Source organism: Genypterus blacodes, unplaced genomic scaffold (assembly GCF_046128005.1).
Source record: "Genypterus blacodes isolate CSIRO-AG114 ecotype Tasmania unplaced genomic scaffold, CSIRO-AGI_Gbla_v1 ptg000131l_1, whole genome shotgun sequence".
NCBI classification, from domain to species: Eukaryota; Metazoa; Chordata; class Actinopteri; order Ophidiiformes; family Ophidiidae; genus Genypterus; species Genypterus blacodes.
The window spans coordinates 993,090-1,018,008 of record NW_027466933.1 but is presented as its reverse complement, the minus strand read 5'-3'; the positions used below and the strand labels follow the sequence as shown (position 1 = coordinate 1,018,008).

Below are 24,919 nucleotides of genomic sequence, written 5' to 3'. Positions count from 1 at the left end.
TGCCTCCTCATGGCTTCATCGGACGGATTAGACGGCTGTCTGCAGCGAGGCAGGTCTCAAAGTGACCCGAACATACTCCCCGAACCGGACATCGATTTGGTGCACAGCGCAGGTAAGAGAGCGCTTTGGATCAGATTGTCTCTTTATTTTGTATTTCTGTGTGTTTTGTGCGTCTCCGCTCCGTGAAGCCGCAGCTTCCGTCGCTCGGCTCGGCGGTGCAGCGGTTTGCATGCAGGCGGCTCATGCCTGCGCGGTGGGACGCCGGGACACCGAGCGGTAATTAGCGCGGAGATGCTTCCAGACGTTTGGGAGAGTGTGACAAAAACACACTCACACACACACACACACACACACACACACTAAAAACGAGCCGTAATGTCGAGGCGTGGAGATGCAAATTGAAAATTAATGTGGCATAGCTGGAGCGAGCATCTGTGAATGGACTCTGCACGCCTCCCTCCTCCTCCTCCTCCTCCTGCTCGGCTGGAATAGACGCCTGTAGCCGCTGCTGGTGGATCCAGCGTGGAGGCCATTCACACACAATAACACACACACACACACACAAGGTGTTATTTATGGCTTTGTGCGTGATGCCACTTGCCTTTATCTGCACAAAACCCGGCGTGTGTGTGGTCCTCGCTGCTCTCTTATCAAAAGCGTGAGCACAGAGAAGGACACACACACACACACACACACACATATTTCATCCTTGTTACCCAGGAGCCACATGGATCCGAGAATTTTGGCTGCTGCATGTTGCACATCTGCTCCCATATTGCTCTGACACTGACAGCACACACACACACACACACACACACACACACACTGAGCTGATCAGTGCTGTGATCAATGACCTGTTTTCCACGTGATGCAGCCTGCATACAGACTGGATGTATGGATGTACGGCTGAGGCAGGTGTGTGTGCTCTGCCTCCTCACAGCTCTTCCATCCGTCTGTCAGCGGCCTGTTAGTCGTCTCTGTGCACATAACCAAGTGATCTTTCATTAGTGTCCGGGGCAGCAGCCTGCCAGCACTCTGTGTTGCTCAGGACTCGTGCGAATGTGTGACTGCTAAATTTACCCTGTGACAAACGCTCTGTGTTCTAGCTTCTCCACGGCGCTCGGGGTGTCTTTTCTGCTTAAACTGGTCTATTTGTGGTTATGATGTGTGGGCTTGGAGAGAGTCAGTGCTGTCTCCCACACACACGCACACACACACACACACACACAGTTTTACACACATGAAGAACACTCGACTGAATGAGATTTTATGAAACAGAGTCATTCACCTTTTGACTGTTTGTGCTTTACTTGCCAATCGTGTGTTGTTTCATACACACACACACACACACACACAGGTGGATGTGATACTGTCACGCTGGGGTTTGGTGGCGCTTGATTAAACAAAGCGGACTCTCAACCGGAGGGAATATTGACTCTCGATGCCTCGCAGTCCAACGTGCGCCGCTGCGTTTGTGTCTGAATGTGGATCCATGACGCAAAGCAAAGACACAGGCTGTTGTCACTGCTTGGACGTCGGCCTTGGTGTCTGGAGGCCTTAAGTACACACATCCTGGCCCTCTCTGGGTGGTTGATTACTTTAGCAAGGACAGCCCCCCCCTCCCCCCCCTGTCCTAACACAGTGGCCCTTACAGCTGCGGAGGCTGACACCGTATTCATCCGCTTACTCAAAGAGTCAATACAGGCAGCGTCGCTATGTTGAATGTTGTGGCGAGTCAGAGCAACGTGCTGCTCTACTGTACGTGCCGCTCTACTGCATATGTGTCCTGTTAATCTGCGTCTGTCTGGAGCAGCTCTGAATGGAGGCGTTCTCCCCCCGAGCGGCTGATTTAAAGCTATATTTAAACGTTGGTGAGGAACATAAGTCTGCTAACAGCGGCGGCCATATAAAAATCTCCCACTGTTTAGTTAGTTTGCTCAGACAAGGACCCTTTAGATGCTCCGGGCTAATAAAACGTCACATTCGCTCAAAGCTCCACTAAGTCACTGCGGAGTGTCGACCAAGGTAATGGTGTGGAGAGGACACCTTGACGCTCTGCGGACGGGGAAGGCGTCCAGGCACGGCTGCCCCGGTGGCTCCGCTCCATAAAAGCATCCTTCAGCTCAGGTTCTGGCAGGACAGCGGGAGAAATACGAGCTGGCGAGGAGTCGGGCAGGAGCGTCGGGAAGAGCTACAGGAGGAGGAGGGAAGCAGGAACGGAACGGGTAGAAACGTTAGATGTGTACAAATTGTTTTGCAGAAAGGACAGCTGAGGCAGGCAGATGTTCCTCTGGTGGAAACAACTTCTCTCAGGCAATTTCTTTTGAGTTTGAAAGAGAAACACTTTGCTTTCCTTCCCGACCCTCAGCTACACCCCGAGATCACAGAGATTCATTAGCCGCGTCTCCTTTTCGTTCGAGGGCTCGGAATCCTTTGAAGTCTGCGTTTGTTAGGCGGGAAATGTCAAAACAGGTTGACACGCTGTGTTCGCGCTCAGAGGGAGGAGATGCTACCTGCTCTGCTCTCCAGCTGACATCCGGGCCCAGGAGCTCTTCTGCTCCGGTCCAGCAGCCAGCGAACGCTGATTTATAAATGTGTCACACCGGCAAATGTCCACGGCGCTGGAGGTCATAAATAAAGCTCTTGTTTGTAGCCTAGATGTGTTGTTTATGGGGCATCTCATGACGGCCATCTCCAGTCTGATTGGGCCAAATGGACCGATACAAATTAGAGATCCCTGGGAACGCTGGCGCCTCCTTTGGTGGGATAAATGCGTTTCCTTAACATCCACTGCACTGAGTCTCGGGGTCCCGTGTTGTGACTCGCTGCAGCTCCATCTTGTCCGTCATGGATCCTGGCCCCAGTTTATTGGCGGCACTCTGGCTGTTTCTGCGTAATGATCCGCTAATGAACATGTAAATATTTGACATTTCAGCTTAATGCAGCATTTTATTTGGTCTCTGTGGGCTCGACTCCCCTGAGGCGTCTGGCAGCCGCCATGACATGAGGCGAGGAACCGTCCGTCTCCTGCTGATCAGTGCTGTTTGTTTGAAAGGACTCGGGATTCTTTGGCCGGTCCGGATCAAACTGAAGCCACGACACAGCTCAAAGGAGAATTTGTTGATGTTTTTGTTCTTTGGGTGGAAAGAGAGAAAGAGAGAAAGAGAGAAAGAGAGAGAGAGAGAGAAGGAGCGATGGACGTGGAGGTCTCAGAGGCTTTGATAGGGGGACCAGGGTCAGAGGTCAGAGGTTAGCGTGGAAGAGAATGTGGAGCAACTAATCTGCTACTGTGCAGAAGGAAATGAAGCACCAGGAACTCAAGTAGTTAAGAAAAACTGCAAGAAAAACAGAATTTTTTTATTATTAGCTGCTTTCTCTCTCTCTCTCTCTCTCTCTCTCTCTCTCTCTCTCTCTCTCTTTCTCTCTCTCTCTCTCTCTCTCTCTCTCTTTCTCTCTCTCTCTCTCACTCTCTCTCTCTCTCTCTCTCTCTCTCTCTGAATTCTTACTTTTCCCACTCCAGGGCCGACACAGAAACACACCTGCACTCACCCACTGAGGTTTGAGTCGACAGAGAAATAAAAACCTACAACCACAGGAAAAGAAAGGAGTGAGAGCTGTGAGGGCCAGGATGCGATCACGTGTGTGTGTAGACACTAATCGTTTGTGCTTTCACATATTTACTGTAAGATTTTAAATAAAAGGGCCTGAAACGTGTCATTGAGTTTTTAATCACATTTGGCAGCCGTGAGAACCAAGATTGTCTTTAGATATTTATGTGTTTTCTTCCCAGTGATTAATAGTTTATGATCTTTACAGCCAGGCAGACGTTGAGCTCTTTCATGTGTGTGTTGCGTCACAAGATGCAGCTTCTTGTTTACGTTTCTAGCTGCTTCTGTATTGTTGTTTCTATTTATAAGCAGTGAGTCACACGTGCGATGACTTTGGGGTCCTATTTGTGGATCAGCGAGCACCTGTTCTGCTTCTTCTGACCTTTTTTTGTATTTTCTTTGTTTGTTATTACGCCAACTGCATCATGAAGGACATAAGGAAACACGTACTCACACACACACACACACACACAGTTCAGGCTGCACTGCGGTACCGTTTGGTGTTCTCTGGCAGCCTGAGGGGCTCGGTGTCAGTCAGTCAGGGCCACCTGTTGGGTCTATCCACTGGAGAGCGGCTCAGTCGGCCTCTTTGTGCCCACAGAGGCTGAGCAGAAACACTTATCACCGACTCAAGGAGGCGCAGAGAGCCGGGGAATATCAGCTCTCACTGTCGTCCAGCTCCGGTCTCATCCTCCTCTCGTTAGTGAGCAGGAGGACTCAGCAGCTAAGTTAACTCAGCGTTATTTGATAGTGGAGGAAAGTTACACGGTTTCAGTTTTGTCTCACACACTCAGAGAAACGTGTCGTCGCTGGAGATCTCTGTTACTCTGTGAAGTTCATCCTGCAAACTCAGCAAAACAAACCCAACTCAGACTCTCTCTTCTGCACAAACACACAGAAGAAGCTGGTAAAACACAAGATTTCCCTGCAGTTGCGCTTCAGTCAGCTTCCTCCTCAGGCACTCGCTCTCCGGGACAAAAGCAAGAACGTCTCCTGAGTGTGTGTGTGTGTGTGTGTGTGAGAGGTTTAACAGAGCTGGAAGTCCTGTCGTCTCATTGTGGCTCTGAGCCCGCTGAGCGCTGGGGCGGCAGATAAGCTGCATCTGGACGGCTTGTCGGGCTCTCGCTCTCTGCCGACGCCCTCGCTGGCTCCCGGCGCAAAACACGGCGACGACGACAACGGCGACAAAAGCCTCGCATCATGCCCGCTCCCTGTGGGCGCAGAGCAGATTAGGCCTTCTGACAGCGTTTGAGCCATGTGCTGCTGCAGCAGTTGGTGTGTGTGTGTGTGTGTATCTGCACGAATACACCTGCGCGTCTGTGTGTTGTTGCCTTGTGCATCCATGTGTGCGTTGATCTGCCGGAGAAATGGCAGGTTGTGTGTAAGCTTGTGCAATGAGGAAGTAAGGGGAAAAAACGGGCAGAATGTGCAAGAACAAGCAGAAGAAGAAGAAGAAGGAGCCAGGCAGTTGTACAGGCGGCCCTGGGAGAGAGAGAGGGGCGAGAGAGGGGCGAGCGAGGACCTGAGCTGCACACCTGTCACAGACCCCCAGCACGTAATGGAGCTGCTTAGCCCCAAACGGCAAAGGTTAAGCGGAGCTCCGGAGAAGTTGTGTGTGGAGAAAGAGGGGGGCGGGGTCTCCTCTGGGCTCTGAGCGTGTGTGTGTGTGTGAGAAGAGTGGAGGGAGCGAGGGGAAAGGAGGCTGGAGCGGAGAGGAAAGGAGGAGGAGATGTTATCCTAATTGCTAACTGGTCACTATGATGGATGACGTGGAGGAGAACGTTAAGTGTGTTTGAGCTTTGGAAGCCTGAGGAGCTCCTGGACCCTCTGAGCAGGTTCCTCCTCTTCCTCCTCTTCCTCCCCCTCCCCCCTCCTGCCCTCGCTGGCTGTTTAAAGGACAATATTGTTGCTCTGACACGTTCTAGTCCATTAACCACTCATTTTCTAAGTGCTGAGCTCCCCGTATGTTTTCAGATGAGCTTCTGACCTTCTGGCCGGCAATTTGTCTCACTCACTGTTAGAAATGTTGTTGAAATCAATTTAGCAGATACTAATGAGAGTTAATCCACCAGAATGAACATTTGGTCCAGTGTGTGTGTGTGCGTGTGTGTGTGTTGTTGCTCAGTAGAACGTTCTGGCATCTTTAAGGTGACGAACAAGAGTCCTCACACAATCTGGAAGGTTAGAAGTAGAGAAGGAGATCTGTAAATCTGACACACAGGTGGATCCTTCACATCTGTTGTGCGTTCAGTGACCCTGGGAAGTCTGGGGATGAGTAAAGTTCATCATTGTATCTCTGTAAATCTGACATTTCACCTCATTTCCATCACTTTCCAATTGGTCAAAACACACAAAACTGCAGTATGAATCACACGGGCCCAGCCTTCCTCTCCCTCCCCCATCCTTCCTCCCTCCTCGCCCTCACACCTGTTCAGATCCAGTCAGGGGGAGATGATGAGGTGCAGAGGGGAGTCACCTATAGCTGGACTAAGGAAGGAAGTGTAGAGAGAGGCGGCCTGGCTGACTTTAAAGCACCGCAGAGGCCAGGGGGAAGTGTTGTGAAGCTCTCTGTCAAGCTTGATGGGCACTTAGGCTCCGGAACGCTATTGAACATCTCAGCTCGGCCTCTGAGGAGGAGGCAAATTAAATACATAGATGGATCCGATAGCTCGACTAGAAGGGTAAAGGAAGAGGAAGGGAAATTAATTGAAGCTTTTCATCCCACGGCCGGACTGAAGCAGGATGTATGGAAGTGCGGTACAGGCAGGAAGCGTTTCAGCACCGCGGACAGCGCCGGGCTGGAGCAGGGATCTCCATCCAACAGGCTGAGGGACAGAAGTTACAATTTCAATCTATTCATGCTGCACATCCATGTAAGCCAAACATTCCAGTCTGGTCCAAGGCCACACTGGTGACACACACACACACACACACACACGCCACTGACTGATGGACTGCGGCTCCTTGATCCATCACGCCGTACCTCCGCTAAGACAAAACGCCACGTCTCCTTCCCCACCTCTGCATCCCTCCGGCACAGAGCGACCGGACGAGAAACTCCAATTGTACAAATAGAGCTCATCTGTAACCGTGGGAACCCTTTGCAGACAGTTTCCCTGCTGCAGCCGAGCCCTTCCAGTCAGTTTCTGATTTGTCTTTCATCTGGCTCACACTAGACAGCAGAAAAGGAGCTAGATCTGCACAAAGAGCAAGCGTCTCATATTCGCCAGAGTCTGCAGACGTTCTGTGTGTACATTAATAGAATCTATGCTTCAAAACATCAGGAGTAAAGTGAGAGAACAAGAACCTGAAATCTCTGGTTTGGCAGATGAGTTGAGTTCATGATGTCAGGACTGTGTGCGCTCTGTCCCCAGTATGTCACGTAACATCCGTGTCGTGGTTTTTGATGCGGTTATTACACGCTTTAATGAAAACACGGGCCTGTGCGTGTAACGTCTACGCTGCTTAAACGCGTTCGTGCCTCCATCAGGTCAGAGGCGGCGAGCGACTTGACCGTTACCTTACACTGCAGGGCTCCAATACGATTCCAGGAGAAAAAATGTAAAGAAAATGCTGAACAAAATGTAAATGAGACCTTTTCCATCAGTTGTTTACAAACGAGCTTGCCGTGAAATCAATACTGGGCGAGTGCTCCTCACTTCTTCTTCTTCTTCTTCTGCAGGACGTCAACTTAACCAAATTGTCTCCATCTCAGAGTTCAAACTACGTCTCTAATGTAAACCACCGAGCGTTTACATTAAGAACTGTCTACTTAATGTGTCAAACATTTGGATTTGCATAGTTATGGCTCCATGATGGCGGCGTGGACGTGATCACACTGCGTTCTTCCTCTTGCGTTCTCAGGCGCTGTAACTGCCACGGCAAACTCACACCTGTCATCATACATCCATCTCTCAGGCCCCTAAACAAACCCCCCCGGCCCCCGCTCATGTCGCCGCAGGCTCTCCAACGAATCTGAAGTGTGAGCGACATCGTAACCGCGGTGATTTGTATTTGTATCTTCTGTGCACCTCCCATTGTCTTTCCTGCCTGGAGACCACGATGTGCCTCCCTCCCTGCAGAGAGGAGGAGAGGAGGGAGTCCAGAGTGATCTGAGGGACCAGCTGCTGCAGCCACACACACACACACACACAGTATACGCCCTGCCATATATGCTGAGTATAATGAGTAATTGCTCTCACACACTCCCCCCCCCCCCCCCCTCCTCCCTCTTCAATGCACACACTCATATGAATTTTTCAGGCTTTGACCTAAATCAGTGGCAATAACAGGAATAGATTACACACCAAAGCTTCACCCACCTGATTGTGAGGCTGGACTCTCTAACAAGCCACCCTGTGACTGCAAACACCCACAAACCGCAGCTTTAACAACACTTGTAGGGTTTTTAACGCTAAATATGATCGAGTCTGACAGCCGTCAATACAACTGCAACCTTTTTTTGTGTTTTTTTTTCCCGGAAAGTCTCTCTAAACTGCCGACGGGGTTTCTTCCATGTTGGTGTGTTTCTGCAGTTTGACTTCTCTGTCAGTCTCCTGCCAGCAGCACTTTGGGACGTTGGAACGCGAGCTGAACCAGTCGATATGAATCTCGCACTTGTGAGATTAATGTGATAGATTGCAGCGACGTGCCGGGCGAGACGTTCCATTACGTGATTGGCCGGAGCTTTTTGATGGAACTGGATGACATTTCGCTCTGCGGGAACGCCGCCCAAAAACGTAAAGACTTGACAAAATGTCCACATGCCTGATCCAAGGATTCATGTTCCAGTTTCTGTGTCTCAGGGACTCAGCAGAGGAACACCTGCTGAATGTAAAGGAGAGGAAAAAGGGGACATAAGTTGAATCTTTAGTGTAAACAAAGAGAACAAACACCTCCTGAGCACACTTGTGTATTTTCTGTGACTTTTTGTTGTCGTTTGTCGAGCGTGACGTCGTCCTTAAGCCGATCTGTCCGCCGCATTTCACGCCACTCTGGAGGAACAGATTCTTTAGAGAAGAAGCAGAGAATGAAGCGGCTCTGGATCATGGATGCTGACACGCGACGCCTCCCACTGCTCCTCATTCTCCAACACCAACATATGGTGACAAACAAGACAAGTGCCCCCGGGCCTCTCCCATTGGCTGTTGGCCGCGCTGACATCACTTCCACTCACTCCATGCCAGGAGCCCACACGCCTGAGCTTCACACTCGGCCTGTAATCACTTTGATGACGTGGAGGTTTGACCTTTGCAGACTCTTATCGCCTCTGTTCCCTTAGTTACACTTCACAGCACGCACATACGACCGGAGAGCTTTAAGATGACAGCTTAGAAGAAAGTGAGATTTTTTTAAGGGGAAGAATTATCCAGGAAAAAAAAAATACAGAATACTGAAGTTATTCATTTACGCAGCAGCAGTTTGATTGACACTCAGGTGACTACAGGATGTGACCTATGTGACCTCGTCGGTTGTAATCACGGCTGATAGATTTCTGCTCACTAAATCGTCAGAAATGCATTTGTGAATGACGACCCGATATCCTCCTGTCATCACTCATTTCATCGTTTATGTGTTGGCGAACAGAACAATGAAAAGAGGAATCTGAAAGAAGAAGCACACCTGGTCTGATGGTATCGATGCTCATCATTCTCTCTGCTTCTTCTTCTGCGGTTGGCCGTCATTCTTGATCTCAGCCTTTGTCTTGCGTTCACACTCTTCGTGTCCATCCCCCCCCTTCTTCTTCTTCCTCTTCTTCTCCCTCCCTGGTAGCTGTTAGCCCGGCTGTGGCAGGACCCCCAAAGCAGCGGGTTCACAGACAGATGGCGGCACAGTTGCAGTGCCAGGGGGTAAAGCGAGGAGGTTGGCTGGCGTGGCAGCGGGTAAGGAGGCGATGCGTTCAAGGGCACGTTTTCCGTCAATTGCGCGGACGAGCGGCGGCGGTGGAGGCGAGCTCGCTACAATCTGTGGGCCCTTCAGAGACGTCGGGGGTCCTGGGTCGGTCTGGTGATATTTATAGCTGCGATTAGGAGGAGAGGAAGGACGTGTTGCCTCCATTATCAGCTCAAAGAGTGAGAATACTTACTGTTACTGACTGAATACTGCAGAACAAACAAATCACAGATAATTTAGACAAAGAAACCTACCTCTTTATTATTTATAAAATCACAATGCTAATAAAATAAATAAATAAATAAATTATATTTAATAATATTTTAATATGTCAACTCAAAATCACCTAAAAAATGAAGTAAGGGTAAAGGTTCAAATCCCTAAAAAAAAAATACTGTACATAAAAAAATCCAGTAAGAGTAAGAAGTTTGTTTCCTCTTCATCATGTGATCCATCGTCCTTTACACTTTTCTTACCTTGTTGAGTAAAGAAAGACATTTCTCCTCCGTAGTTTGTAAATGAAGCTTAACTCAATGAGAAGCCAAATAAAGACTTAGGAGTGAAGGACGTGTAGTATTTCCTTTCTTCCCTTTCCTCTCCAAGGCCGCCTCAGAATAGCAAACAACCGACTCACTGCACTCCATTCAGAACTCAGTCAAGATCTGATTCAGGGGTTTTTTATGAGAGGATCCTTTTAAAAAAAAACAAATCCAAACATTCAGCAGCTCGTGTCCGTGTCGTCCTCGTCGCTCTTCGTCTCCACACACTTCCCTCCTCTCCCTCCGCCTGCCTGGTTTTGCCTCAGAATGACATTTGCAGATGAAGCTGCAGTAACAGATTAATCTCTCTTGAAGTCACCTTTTATTTTTAGAGTTCCTGAGTTTTTAATAGAGCGTGACGACCTTTCACGTCCTGTCGGTTCGCTCTCACCTGAGGCAGCTGTGTGTGTGTGTGTGTGTGTGTCTGAGTGTGGGGTCAAACTGTGGTCAGTGCAAAGTATTTCAGTGTTTACGTTAGAAGAAGATATTCGTGTTATAACTGCATTTTCCTTTGTTACCTGTTGCTAGTCAGGTGTGCTGAGCTGCGATGACACACCATAGCAGTGACACACTCTCTCTCACTCACACACACACATACACACGTACGTACACACACGCACACAACCCATGCAACATTGGCACATGTTTGTTTCATTTGAGCGACTCAGGATCCTGCTTCTCATTAAAACCACTTCATCCAGGTGTGCATTAGCTCCACTGTAGCGCCCCCTGTTGACCAGCCGTCACTGTCTCACTGCCTCCAAACTGATCCAAAATGGCTAACATGTGTTTACATAAGTTGCTTAAATGAGCCAATCAGAGCGATTGTTTATGATGTGATATGTGGGGCGTCTGCATCAGTCGGAGCGTTCCCTGTTCCGTTGCGGGCTGAAGCAAGAATGTCGTGCTCATTACTGTGCTGACATGATGCTAGAGTGGGCGTGGCCTCTGGCGGCGCACAGCTGTACTTTGTGTTGCTGCCAAGTTCCATTACCATATTACAGACTTTACTCTCTCTTAAATCATTTTGAGCCAACGCTGCACTTTCTGCAGAACATAATATACAGTAGAGTTCGTTTGTTTTGTGTCACTGTATTTTTGACGATGTTTGATGAATTATGTTTCACTTTTTGTTCTGTGTAAATGTGTGGTTTTATCCTAAAGCCTTCAAGCGCCACAGCTGATGTGAGGTGTGTTTACAGTTTGTGCAGGCTTGCGTTTGGCGTGTAGCGAATGAGCTCACGGCCGCCTGCATCGGCGTGACGCGTGGCTCTGATAAAGCCTGTTTGCATTAGCATGTTAATTAGCGAGCACGTGGCCTGTGCGGCGCTGACGGGCGGCACCGTGGACGCCTCTTTGTGTTTGCTTCCACCTGAATCCTGAGCTGCTGTCATTTCCTCTGAAGAGCCACCACTTCTATGAAAAATGAAGAGTTACTTGATATGCATTATAAATAGCTGCTCTGTGATTGGACGAGCTCACATTCTCCTGCAAGCTCTTCCGTATAGCAACAGCCCCCTCCCATCTCTCCTCCTCTCCTCTGCTCCCTGGAATCCCCCTTCTCCACCCCCGCCCCCCTCCATCTCCTTCCCTCTTTCGAAACGCAGACGGATTTCATCCTCCATGTGGCTTGGCCCCCCCTACCCACAATGCACTGGGGGTTGTCGCTGCCTTTAGATGTGGCTGGGTCTGAGCGGGGGGCTCCTCTCCTCCTCTCCTCTCCTCTCCTCCTCTCCGCTACAGACTGACTCGCTCCTCCCGCTGGCTCTCACTGCTGCGGCAGCATCTGGATGTGGTCGCCATGGCAACAGCAGCGGGCCTAACCCCGCCTCCTCTCCCCTTCCCTCCTCTCCACACACACACACACACACACACACACACACACACACACACACACACACACACACACACAGACACCCTTCTCTCCCCTCCTCCTACCCCCACTCTCTCTCTTTCTCTTGCTTAAGCTTTTTTCCTCCCTCCCTTCTCTGGGTGTGTTTCCTTCAAGCTTGACCTGGATTCAGCGTGTGGCGCCTCATCTGCCACGCTGAGTGTGTGACAGCAGCCATGATGACACACTGAGGCCAGCGTGTGTGGTCAAGTGACCTGCTTACAGGAACTTTGAGGGTTAAAATGTCAATCTCCTCTCCTCTCCTCTCCTCTCCTCTCCTCCTCTCCTTCTCCTCTCCTTCTCCTCTCCTCTCCTCCTCTCCAACACCCCCACCCCTTCCAAATCCTAGTCCCCTCAGCTGATCATCTGAACAAAGACTCCGGCTCCTCTCACTCTCATTTCTGGTCACATTGACGTACAGCATGTATGTCTCTCACACACACACACACACACACACACACACACACACACACACACACACACACACACACACACACACACACACACAACACACACACACACACAAACACATACACACACACACACACACACACACACACACACACACACACACACACACACACACACACACACACACACACTTCCTCTTGCTTGGCTCTTTGTGACTTCATGTAACAGCGCTCTCGACCCACAGAGACGCAGACCTGCACTTCCTGATCTGAGTCACAGCCATAATTGATTGAACTCCAGCTCTCTCCTCCCCCATAGAACAGTATAATTTCAGGACATCCTCTCTGACAAATGAATAAGTTGGACTAAGCTCTTCAAACTGCGCTCTTTCATTTCCCCGCTTTCATCTGCCCGCACGCACAACACAACACAACACAACACACACACCGGCACATGCAGAAGCCAAGCCACCGTGTGCAGAGAATAACAATAACAACAGAGAATGGAACATGGAGCAGAGGAGACAGAAGTGGGCTGCCGGCGTTAGGAAGCGCTCGTCTGTGACGTGAACGTAAAGCCGAGGCAGAGGAGGGAAACGATCTGTGCTGCGCTCTACTGTACCGCTCTGTATTCTGCTCTGTTGTGCTCTATACACACACACACATTCATCCGGTGCCTTACGTGTCGTGTCACAGATTAAGGATTTAAACTGCTGTTGGTTTCAAAAATGCATTTCTTCGCCTTGTTTTATCTTAATGGGTAAGAGGAGATTGTTTAATTGAGATGATGATGTCATCCTGTAACTCCTCGGGTCGTCAATCTTGATCCTCAGCTCTGTTCTTCGTCTCTCCCTGGACATTAAACTGCGAAAGACGTCTGTTTGTCCAATATTAGTAAAGATTAGAGCACTAACCCGTCTCTAATGGATCTGAAGATGGACCTGACACCTCATGTTCCTGCACCAGGGTTGAGATATTGAACTTCTGACTCAGTGTGTTGTTGGAACATGTGGTCCCTGTACTAAATGGATCGGAGCACATCTTGTGAGGGAAGGCGTTTTGAGAGGGAGACAGGATGACACAATGAGACACAGGGGCCCCGTTGTACCAAGCAGCGTGACTAATGCCGTTTCTGGGAAGGCGGAGAGGCTGGCACACCTGTTGGTCTCCTGGGGAAATCAGTCTTTTGTAGTCTTACGAGGCTTTCTTTGCGTCTGTGGAGCCTTATGTGCCCTCGGCAGTGTTTGGGAGTGCGAGACATATTTATTTTGATATGTGACGTACGGCTGGAAGGGGAAGGGATTCACAGGGAGGCAGCGGCCCAGAGGGAGTGTGGCCTGATCAGATTAGGCTTTCTAATTCAATCAGTTCACAGCACTTGGAGTCCATCATGGGTTATTCAGTAAAGCGGGGATACTAATTGTGCTCTCATCTCTCTCCCTCTCTCCCTCACTTCCTCTCTCTCTCTCTCTCCGTCGCCGTCACATTCCTGTTTGGCTCCATGCTTACATTTCTTCACCCATTCTTCTCCATCTCTGTCTCCGCTGCAGTAGAGGTCGTGGAACAGCAGAGGGTGCTGAGGACCGGCTGCCTGGTGTCGGGCGTCCACACGCCACCCATCCGACGCAACAGCAAGCTGGCCACCCTGGGGCGCCTCTTCAAGCCGTGGAAGTGGAGGAAAAAGAAAAATGAGAAGCTGAAGCAGAGCGCCACAGGTAGGGGGCGCCGAGCGGGGGCGGGGTGAAGAGGCAACCTGCTGAGAGAGACACACACACACACACATACAGACATGTGGCCTCAGCTGCTTTAATGAGCAGGTCAGGGGGAGATAATGAGTGGGAGGGAGTGGAGAGACACGACTCCAACCCTTTGAATTAAGTATGTGCTCATCAAATTAAGATGAGACGGAGACGAGCAGCCGGCAGCATCTGCAGGAATTCACACACGCCTCCGTCAGCACCTTTAGATTTAGAAAATGCTATTTGATTAATACATTTATGATTTACTCTACATTATGGATTGAAATTGATTTTAAAAATTTTTTTTTTTTGTTAGACAAAATTATGTAAAATTATATTAAAATGAATGAATTTATGAAGAAGTCATTTATTTTATTTTTTATTATTATTAATGACTATATCTATGTATTTCTTTGATCAATCATTTAATTTAATCTTTTTTTTTCTTTTTTTTATTCAATTTTATTTCATTTCATGCATTTGACTCCTGGCTCCTCTGTATTCCCTCCACTCCCCCCTCTCCCCCCTCCCCCTCTCAGATGTAGCATTATCCAGCAGTCTTCTATGTCGAGACCCGAGCTCGCCCACACAGGGCTGCTGCTCAGACGGCGGCATCCTGCTCGGGGGCTTCGGGGGACCTCTGACCCCGCACCACGTCAGCAGCGTGGAGTACCTGGGTCCCGTGGAGGATCACCCGTCTCCAGGTAGGACAGCCCCACGCCGCGCTCAGAGATCAACAGATCAATGGAAACTCTCAGAGCAGAGGAGGAAACGGATACGGGGGGGGAAATGGATCGTTGGGAAGCTCGTTTATGAGCCTCAGCCACAGCAGATTGATTATGAGAGTGTATTAGATAACTGTGATCAATCTGATGAAAGGCCCTGGATAGGGGGAGAGGGTTTAAATGTGCATTCAATGAACGCAAATGTACTAAATCCTGCTTATTTTGATAGTATTTGTGCATAGAGTAATAACATTTAGGTTTGTAGTCCATATTTCATGAATTCCATGATGAGAACCTTTGCTTTGAAATGGATTTGTGTACATTATGTTTGAGTCTATGTTCTATGCTCAGTGTGAACCAATAGGGGGAGACAAAGAGGCTTCAATGACATAAAATTAACCTCTGCTGCCCTCATCTGCTGGAAGTGGCAAATGGCAAATAAAACTAAACATTGACATTGTTTTCTTTCTTTCATCTTGATATGGCCCGGCTGACTTTGTGGCATTTGTGTGCCTCTGCAGCTCCTCTCCAAGACTGTGAACGAGTGGAGGAGAACATGCCTCAGCCCGAGGAGGAGAGAGAGGAGGACGTGCCCCTCATTGGGGATATGCCAGAGGGGCTGCAGGATGTAGGGGAGCAGATGGAGGAGAGGTCAGAAGAGGAGATGCCGCTAGGAACCTCCCCGCCGCAAGTACCTCCCAAATTTCTCCCCCAGCTGAACATCGGAGAAGGTCAGTGGAGCACATAGACTATATATAGGTGTATATATATATATATAGGTCTGATTCTATACGTACATGTACATGCTGCTTCTTCTATCTAAAGCTGGAGGTCAGATTCAGACCCGTGTTTCTCTGCTCCTCCTCCCTTGCAGATTCAGGCCCTGCGTCGCTCCCCACTCACCTGCCAAACTCCTACCTCCCCAAGGAGCCTCCCCCCAGGGCCCCGGAGAGCCTGTCTGCCCTGACCCTTCCGCTCCGAGGGCTCTCCAACACCTCGGGCTCCCCACATATAGGCAATATGATGCACCCTCCTATGCCCCCTAGCTGCATTATGGAGGAACTACAGAGAGCCTTCGCTTCCAAGAACAGGCAGGAGATGTAAGGAAGGAGCTCGTAAATGTACTGTTGAGCAACTTGTACTTGAATGGAGTGCTTTCAGGGTTTCCTTCTTAATTCTACTCTGGATTAGAAAAGGAATTCTTGCACTTTGTACTCTGCTTCATTAATCTGATGACAATGATTTTGCAGATTGACACTATTACCACTAACACGAGGTCAGAGAATGAGGCTGACTCATTCAAGGCTTTGCTTACTTCCTCTGCCTCATTTGATAAATGATCCTGAGCTGCTGTTTCCCCTTTAATCCCCATAATCTTTGCATCCTCATCATTATGACATTTATGTCCCCTCAGCGTCCATGACGGGTGTGAGCAGGGCTCGCCCCCGCGCCTGTGGTGCTCTGACGGACGGCTCTCGCGCTCCTGCAGCTCGGAGAACCAGCACACGCCGGCCCTGGGGGGCATCTGCTTGGGGGGCGACTGGCCCAAGAAGGAGGCAGAGGAGAACAAGGAGAACGTGCGGCTGGACCAGTGCTTCTCCAACACCTCGGGCCTCCCCAACGACCTGGAGGGTTGGAACGATTCTGTCATCTCGGGTGAGTTTGAAGAACGTTCAGATCGATGGTTGGGGCTTTTATGGGATGTAATGCTCGTTCATATCAGCGGGCAGGAGTGATGGACGACCTCGTTCATCGACTCTTTAATGTTTTAGCTATGATATAAAACGGAAAATGGAATCTCTGACAGAGCCGGCGATAGAAGTTTGTTTCCTGTTTGTATCTGATTACTAATGGCCTGCTTGTGTGTGTGTGTGTGTGTGTGTATAAATGCATGTATGCGTGGGTGCAGGCACACTTCCTCGCAGGCTAAGGAAGGAGCTGTTAACTGTGAAACTACGGAACCGGCCCAGCAAACAGGAACTGGAGGACAGGAACATTTTCCCGGCACGGAGCGACCAGGAGCGCCTGGAAATCCGACAGCAGATTGAGATGAAACTTGCCAAGTAAGCAATGAAATCCTCTCGACATCGCCGTCTGTGCCTCTGGTGCCGATTGAACTGATGACATCAGTTTAATAAAGCCGGTGTGATCCAGTTTTGGGATGCCAGGTTGGATAGTTTCTCTTGTGGTGGCAATTTTAAATGTTTTATTAATGTGATTCATCAAGCTCGTCTCTGCTCTACCACAAATATCCTTCCTGTTATTATCCACTCTATCACACAGGCCGCCAATTAACCCTCTAGAGTCTGAAATAAATCTGCTGTTTTACTTCTCACTGAATCTTAATTTGACTAAAAGCTGCGCTGCTAACTTTCATTAGACAGAGGAGCAGAATCTGGACGAGTCCCCCTCCAGCCTCCAGTCAGGTTTGTAGAGAATTCCAGACATAGAAAAAGAAAATGTGGGAACAAACTGTAGAAATAACTGATAAAAGATTCAAAACAAAAAATTCAAAATCTTAGAAAGACTTAAAAGAAAAACAAACTGAAAAATTTATAGAATTGAGTAAAAATTTCAAAGAAAAATTGTAGTCATCACAAGCAGTTCAACGACTAGTAATTAAAAATCACCTGTTCTCACTCTGTGTGCACAGTAGTGCTGCAGCAAAGGAGAATCTGTCTTTTTTTGGATCAGTTTTTGCAAACAAAAGGCCACTAAATGAAACAACACAAACACATCACAGCTCCGGCCATGGTGCTGACGGGATTTGCAGCACACACTTACGGACATGCGGTGACACGACACAGTAGGGGGCAGCGAGGTAGAGAATCAGATTTGAAAGGATTATCTTCTTGTTTGGTGTTGACTCGATTTTTGCTGTGTAATCTGCCATTGTTCCGAGCCGACCGTTCGGGCGGAACGCTGCCCCCGGGCTCGGCCCTGATGGTGGGAAGTTGTTGTTGTTGTTGTTGTTGTTGAGTTTGAGCAGATAACCTTTTTAACTAATCAAGGTTTCAACTGAGCAGATTCCCAAGGGGCGGAATAGGAGGAAGATTAATGTTGCACCGGCTGCAAAACTGAATGAAGTCGCTGAAATTCTAATCTTGTGTCAGGGAATATGCAGGCATGTTAACCTGCAGATGTCATCAAAACACAAACAGCCTCTCCATGTCGGGAGTAGTGACGCTGCTTCCAGGAACTTTCCATGTACATGAAGCCACGCTGATGTTTTTGCGTCTGTGCCTGAGAACATTCAGTTTTCTCATCTACAACCGAGACCTCCTCTAAGGTCCAACGAGACGACAGCAGCAGCAGCAGCAGCCGCCTGTGTGAATGCGTCACAAGGCCCCTGGTTCTTTAACACCGGGGTGCCAAAGGGAGGCACGCTGCTGTAACGTTACGCAACCTGCTGAGCAGTCAGTCACAGCCAGGAAAGAGGTGTGTGTCTGTGTCTGAGACGACTCAGGTCTATTCTTAGAGTCGCCAGAGGAAGATGCCACATTGTCATCAATTGAGAAGAAGCGTGTGTGTGTGTGCAGGCAAACTGTTTATGTAGCAGGGGGAGTGTAGTGTGACTGTGGCTTGCGTAAGAGCTCTGGAGGTTCCACTTGTAGCACAGCGGTGAGAGCGGCTGCACCTACACTGTAAATACCTGATTCCTCAAAGTCACGCCACTGGGATCAGACAACTGCAACGTTTTGATTTAGTTCCATTTTTAGAACAAACCAATTCTTACTTCCTGCTGATGTGGCTGGAAAAACCCAAACCTTTGCATCGCGGAGGAATTTAGAGAAGCAGCGAGTATTTGTACAAACACACACACACACACACACTTAAATGGTTTTCCACAGAGAGTAGTGCTTGTGTTTTGAAAGCACCGACCCTGAGAATGTACGAGCTGCCTCAGAGCGTAACAAAAGAGGAAGGTACACACAAGGGCTGAGCTAAAGAGAACTTTATGTAAATCAAACAAATTTAAATAATGCACCTAGAAATGACAGAGGACAGGGAAACGGTTGGAGAAGGAAATTCAGACTATTCAACTGAGAGTAATTGCAAAATTTATGTAACAAAACTAAGCGGACATTATGACTGCTTACTTTCAATCTCTGGATCACATAGAAGCCAATGGTGAATCCTGTGATTGAGCATCAACAGGTTGGACTCAGGCCTGATACAGAGGCAGATACATACTGTCTACTGTATATAGATCTGGATCTGAAGGGTTAATCTGTTACAGCTCTGGACAATGGATCTGCCTGTGAGATCTGCTCTGCTGGTGACAGTGGACGTGTTTCTAGGAGAGCTGCTGGGCGTTGGATTGGAGTCGTGATCTCCCTCAGAACAATATTCCCTGATTAGCAGCAGGCGAGATGCATTTTCATCCTATTGTGTTTGCATTGCTATAAATGAGTTTGCGCACTGCACCGGTTGGGAGGGAATCCTGGCTAAAAATAGCAGCGAGATGGTGAAGAGGAGGGCAGAGTGATCAGAGAAGAAACGCTCATTTCCCCCCCCCGGGTATTCAAAACGAATGACAAAACGATCCATCACCGACGCCTGCAGAGGTCTGTGGGCTTAGATCCAATCTCCTCTTTCCCTCCCTCCTGTCTGCAGCTGGGAGGAAACGCTGCTCATATTTGCTGCAGATGGAGCAGAAAATGCCGCCAGGGCTCAAGGTGGAGGGCGACACCTCGTCTGTCCATCCGTCTGTCCGTCCATCCATCCCATCCCTCCCTCCCTCCCTCCGTCCGGCGCGTCAGTTGATGGATGACCTTTCTATCTATAGCGACGCCGCGCCCCTGCACTTCTGCTGCACCCGCACTCCTGTTTCTAATCTTAGCTCCCGACTCTGTTCAATAATGCAGCTCCTGCGTGTGACGATGTTGTTTGGGGATTGTGAAGGCAGGAATAATGGCATGTGGGGGCAGGAGACTGTACTGGTTGAAGACAGAAGCACGCCCATGGCCATTTTGGTCTTCTTTTGTTTCAGTTTGGCAGCTTGAAATTAAAGGAAAAAAAAAAAAAAAGACTAAATGCCTCTTCCTCCCACTCAAGAAGTCTTCATGCTTTTGATGACATCGCCTCCATTCTTCTCTTCTCTGGCATTGTTACACTTTTCTATTTCAGCTCACTTTACAGCAGAGCATCCTGTGTAACAAATGGTAACGCCGAAGCCAGGAGGGGCTTCTGCGTCAGCGTGATGCATTCAGGGACTACATTTGGAAGCCTTAATGCTGCAATTATATCAAAAATGTGGATATTTTAAGAAGCCATGTGGGCCGAGTAATGCCTCTGCCTCTCTTCAGTCAAACCTAGGCGGTGTCTTTGGTTCATTTACATCACGAGATGTAGAACAATAAGCTGTGAATCAATGGAGTAAATCTGGAGCAGCGTCTTTATACGGACGGAGAAATCTGAATTATTTAACTCAGAGAGAGAAACAAAGGTAACAGACTCCTTCTATAAATAGACAGCGGTTCTATATAAACACATGCAGCTCGGTGTGTAGGAGTGAAATCCCATTTGTGTGTTGCTAGGGAGAAGTGTGAAGTTGCTGCGGGAGACCACTACTGTCTCCAAGATATCGAGTGTTGTTGCTAGGCAACTCGGCGGCCGGGTCAATAATATAGTGGATGCCGTCTCCGCTGGGGTTTCAGTAGTGATTCTCTGTTTGCTCTGTTTCAGCTGCGATGCACTCACAACTGTTGCAGCGCTTTGTCTTTGCTTTGCTTTGTAAGAAACGAGGCTGAAACACTCAGAACCGCCTTGATAGGAAACTAATTAAGCTTAAAAATCACACAGGGACGATGCATCTTTGGAGACAGACGCTCGTATTCCTGGGTACTGATTACGCACAATATGATGAAATTGCCTGAGACAGCTTTGTCACTGTGGTGTTTCCACATTGTTATGCTCACAGCTCATCAGTGAACCCGTCTGGGATGCTGAGCTAATGAATACTTCCTCATGCTATTCTGGTAAACCACGTGTGAGCTAACAATTGCTTGTCTGGATCTATTGGAATACCTTATTGACTTGTGAGGCGGCTGAGAATAACAGGCGGTATAAATATCTACAAGTGTGAGTAACTTTCCCTGAACTCCGCTTGAGGATCCCTGCCAGTGTTATTAATACCTCAGCTGGATGAAAACAACTTGTTATGACACAAAGCCTCTACTGTTCTGTTCTGTTGTTAGCATTAATTCAACTTTAAGTTAAAGATCTACTCAACCAGTCTGATCAAGAATCTGCCCGCTACAATGGCTTCATTAGCAGGTATGTGTATGTGGTCCCGGCCCACCCAGTGCCACACGTGTGCCGCTCCACCTGAGCTGCTTTGTAGGTGTTTGGGTCTCAGTACCTGTGACCTAACTTTGATTCCTTTTCAAGGCCAGAACTATAAAGGTTGGGGTTTAAGCTGAGGTGTGGGGATAAAAGGGAGTCCTGCTGCGAGGACTTCAGGGTTTGGCCTTTCCACGTCTGTGGAGGCACGTGTGCTGCAGTGTGTTTGTGTGTGTGTGTGTGTGTGTGTGACCTGGGCTTTGCTGTACAGGTCACATTTATTATTTATACAAAGAAGGAATAAGTCCCGTACTTTGATGATGAGAAAAGCTAAAGGAGCTCGTTCATCAGACACAGACCACACAGATCGTTGTGGTTTTTGTAGAAAGTCTGTATCTAAAAAAAACAAGAATTGACAGTGGAACACCATGGACGGATGATGTGCGTGTCAGACTCTCTTTATGCTCAATCTGCTCTACTGTATATCTGCTCTACTGTATGTGATCCCTCTGCCATCTGCTGCTACGACAGCCTGCACTCTTTTCCTGAGGATTTCCGCCCGATTTTGGGATCATGACTGCAGGGATTTGCGTCCATTTGTCCACGAGGGAATTAGTGAGGTCGGGGCTCCAGTATGCTCAAAATACTAAGATACTTTGTCCTCGAGGTTCAGAAGCTGTCAGTCAAAGATTCATACAAAAAGCACACACAACAACACGTGCACGTCCCTCCCTAACACCCACTAACACTAAAGCAATGTTACGTTAAATAGTACAAAAACAATGAATCATAGTGTAAAGAATAACGACTAAAGGGATTGAGTGAGAGCAGTGATGGGAGAGGCTGAGATCAGAGCTGGTACGACTGGGGATTCCCCCCAAAAGCAGCAGTATAAGCCCCTCCCCCTGTTATAGAATACACACAAGCAGGCTGAGTGGACAATTTAAGGCGATATTTAATAACACACTCTATTTGAAAGGTGCTTAATGTATTTAAATGCACCATTATTACATTCTGTACCATAAAGATGTAGCTAACAGGTGTCCACATACTTCTGGCCACGTGTTGAAAGCATTAGACAGAATCCGTGACTAGCTCCTAAAACGATTCTATTGTGTTCTATTCAATGTGTCCGAGTAGCGTGAGTGTGTGGAGCAGCGTGTGTACTCCGGGCTGCTCGCGTCGGGGAGCAGCAGGTTGGGGAAAGCCGTGAGTGGGCGGATGTTGCTTTTAGGCGCCGCCTCTTACAAATGACACGCGCAGTAACCGGGGAGACTGGGAGGCGCGCCCATCACGACCCGACTCAAAAGCGCCTGTGTGTGAGGAGAGGATAGTAGTGGAAGAGCGCCGGAGCTGCTGATCCAAACAGCGGCCGCACCTGAGATGCAGAGTCCGGGCTTCGAACTTAGATTCAGAGCGAATTGCTAAAAAAAAAAAACGACGACAAGCACAAACAGCAGGATCGCGCTGCGTGTCGTCGTTCCAGATGTGGGGAGCGCCTCTGCCCAAGCATCACAGCCGCGGTGTGGATGCTAGATGGAGACAGTATAGGGGATTCCTGTCGGGGACGCGCACAGTCAGGAAGCTGCAGCCGGTGTAAAGGAGAAGAAGAAGGAGGAGGAGGAGTGTTTTAGTCCCGAGAGTTGCATCCGAGATGGTTCAAAACGTGGTTATGGTGTTTCTCCGTAGGAGGCTGAGCCAGAGACCGAATGTGGAGGAGCTGGAGAGCCGAAACATCCTGAAACGTGAGTGTGAGACGCTGCTGAAGTTGTTTTCAAAATAAGACTCAGACCACAACGGGCTGAGTCTGATGCTGCTGCTCTGCTCCATTATTCATGCATGAGACCTCAAGTGCTTTAGTCAAGTCAGTGGAGACAACAAAGCTTTTACTGTGTTCCATTTCTATGTATAGATATATACGTTAGATGATTTGTGTTATATACTGTATGTTGTTGTTGTTGTTTTGCATCTAAAATATGGATTTGATTTCTCTTCCTCCAGAGAGAAACGACCAGACAGAGCAGGAGGAGAGGAGAGAGATCAAACAGCGGCTCAACAGAAAGGTACTGCTGCTGTTACACTACTGTACCTCAACCTGCATGGACTGTCTAATGGAATCATCATAATAACAATAATAAAGCACTCCATCAGTGCTTTCCATACTGCATTTCTATACAAAGCCACATATTATTGTTTTAATATCTCAAAATAAAGGATTCAGCTTATCTTCTTTTGAAAATGTAATAGTATCTTGATTTAATAACCGGATAATAACTTCTGAAACCTCTAATATGAGGAATCTCCCAAAAATCATTTATATTAATGTTATAAACTTTACATATCATTATTTGTTTTGATAACTACTACATTTTCCCTAGAGTAATATGTGATGAAGCACTTCTGACTCTAACCCTTTGTACCCACTCCTTTGTTTCCCAGCTAAACCAGCGGCCGACAGTAGACGAACTTCGCGACAGAAAGATTCTGATCCGCTTCAGCGACTACGTGGAAGTGGCCAAAGCTCAGGACTACGACAGGAGAGCAGACAAGCCGTGGACTCGGCTCTCTGCGGCAGACAAGGTGGGTCTGAGTGGAAAAACAGAGTGGAAGGTGTTTGTGTCAGAGCCTCTTTGTGTCACAGACTCATCTCACCTGCTCTGTCAACAAAGAGCTCATCAACACCATCGGCACCACATGTTGCTGTTATCATGCGATCACGAAGTCTCCATTACACCGCCTCTCTGCTGGTCTGGGGCCGCTCAGAGGTCACTGTCCCCCCGTGAACCCGGGGCACTTAGGGACACACTAACGGCCTCTCTGTCCCCTCTGCAGGCTGCCATCCGGAAAGAGCTGAACGAGTTCAAAAGCACTGAGATGGAAGTGCACGCCTCAAGCAAACACCTAACCAGGTCAGTATTGGGCAAGAGCATGTGTGTGTGTGTGTGTCTGTGTGTGTTTAGGATGTGCGCTAAGGAAGGCATATGCGCTCTATTCTTGGTTTGCTGGAGTCTAATTTTAGCTCTCCTTGCTCAGCCAGAGAAGAGCGAGGAGCTAAAGATAGATGTGGCGCTCTGTTCGATGGGGGAAGGGCAGGTTATCCTCAGCAGGGACAAATGATCAGATGCCACAGCGTCCTTGGCTGAGCGTGTTCAGAAAACACCTTGCGTGTTGTAACAGTGACCCAGAGGGAGGAGAGGAGAGAGTCGGCATCCTTCCGTTCAGCACGTTAATGGCTGTGCTAAAAATAGCTCCCCTGAAGAGATTTATAGATGTAAGGGGGTACGACCACAAAGGCACCTTCTGCTGCCGTGATGTACGCCTCTAACGCACCTTTTCTCCTCTCTGCTTCTGCGTCTACAGGTTCCATCGACCATGAAAGCAGAGAGTTTCTTCCGTGAAGAAATGCTGAGCTCAAATGTTCTTCTGGCGCTGTGAGAAGCTGCTCAGCGGTGACGCTTTTAAAGAGCCTGGAGCTTTTCCCGCCTTCAGCGCTTCTCTACAATTCTGCCAGTCCCCCTCGGCTATCATAACATCGCTGTTGGGGGTTGGGGGGGCGCAGGCGGAGGGACGTGTTTCGCAGCAGTGTGTCCTGGAGACGACTGTGTGTCTCTAAAATGAAAGCTGGCTGGACAAAGAGGACTGCAGAAGAAGCTCGGTCTCTCTGGATGAGAGCGGAGGAAAAACAATCTTGTCATTCAGTCAGTGTTGTTTTTTGTACTATTTCATGGACTTTGAGACGGCGGTGTGAACCGTGTAGTGTGTGTGTGTGTGTGGGGGGGGGGGGATTGTGCATGTGACCAGCTTCACCTTTTCTTAATCGACGAATAACG

General features: G+C 48.6%; 1 protein-coding gene across 1 annotated transcript; it reads left to right on the top strand.

The window, feature by feature from the left end:
- The first annotated feature begins 9 nt into the window (after nt 1-9).
- On the top strand, nt 10-24,824 carry phactr3a (phosphatase and actin regulator 3a). Its single transcript, XM_076163453.1, has 12 exons — nt 10-112; nt 13,891-14,055; nt 14,619-14,783; nt 15,326-15,535; nt 15,679-15,904; nt 16,219-16,460; nt 16,714-16,867; nt 22,779-22,834; nt 23,091-23,152; nt 23,529-23,669; nt 23,922-23,998; nt 24,450-24,824. The coding sequence occupies exons 1-12, from the start codon at nt 10-12 to the stop codon at nt 24,463-24,465; spliced, it is 1,617 nt and encodes a 538-aa protein (XP_076019568.1). The 3' UTR covers nt 24,466-24,824.
- The last annotated feature ends 95 nt before the right edge of the window (nt 24,825-24,919 follow it).

Coding starts and splice junctions, on each gene's coding strand:
- phactr3a (XM_076163453.1), top strand. CDS start 10: ATGGCTTCATCGGACGGATTAGACGGCTGTCTGCAGCGAGGCAGGTCT. Junction 15,905..16,218: donor TCCAAGAACAGGCAGGAGAT/GTAAGGAAGGAG, acceptor ATGTCCCCTCAG/CGTCCATGACGGGTGTGAGC. Junction 23,153..23,528: donor AACAGCGGCTCAACAGAAAG/GTACTGCTGCTG, acceptor TTTGTTTCCCAG/CTAAACCAGCGGCCGACAGT.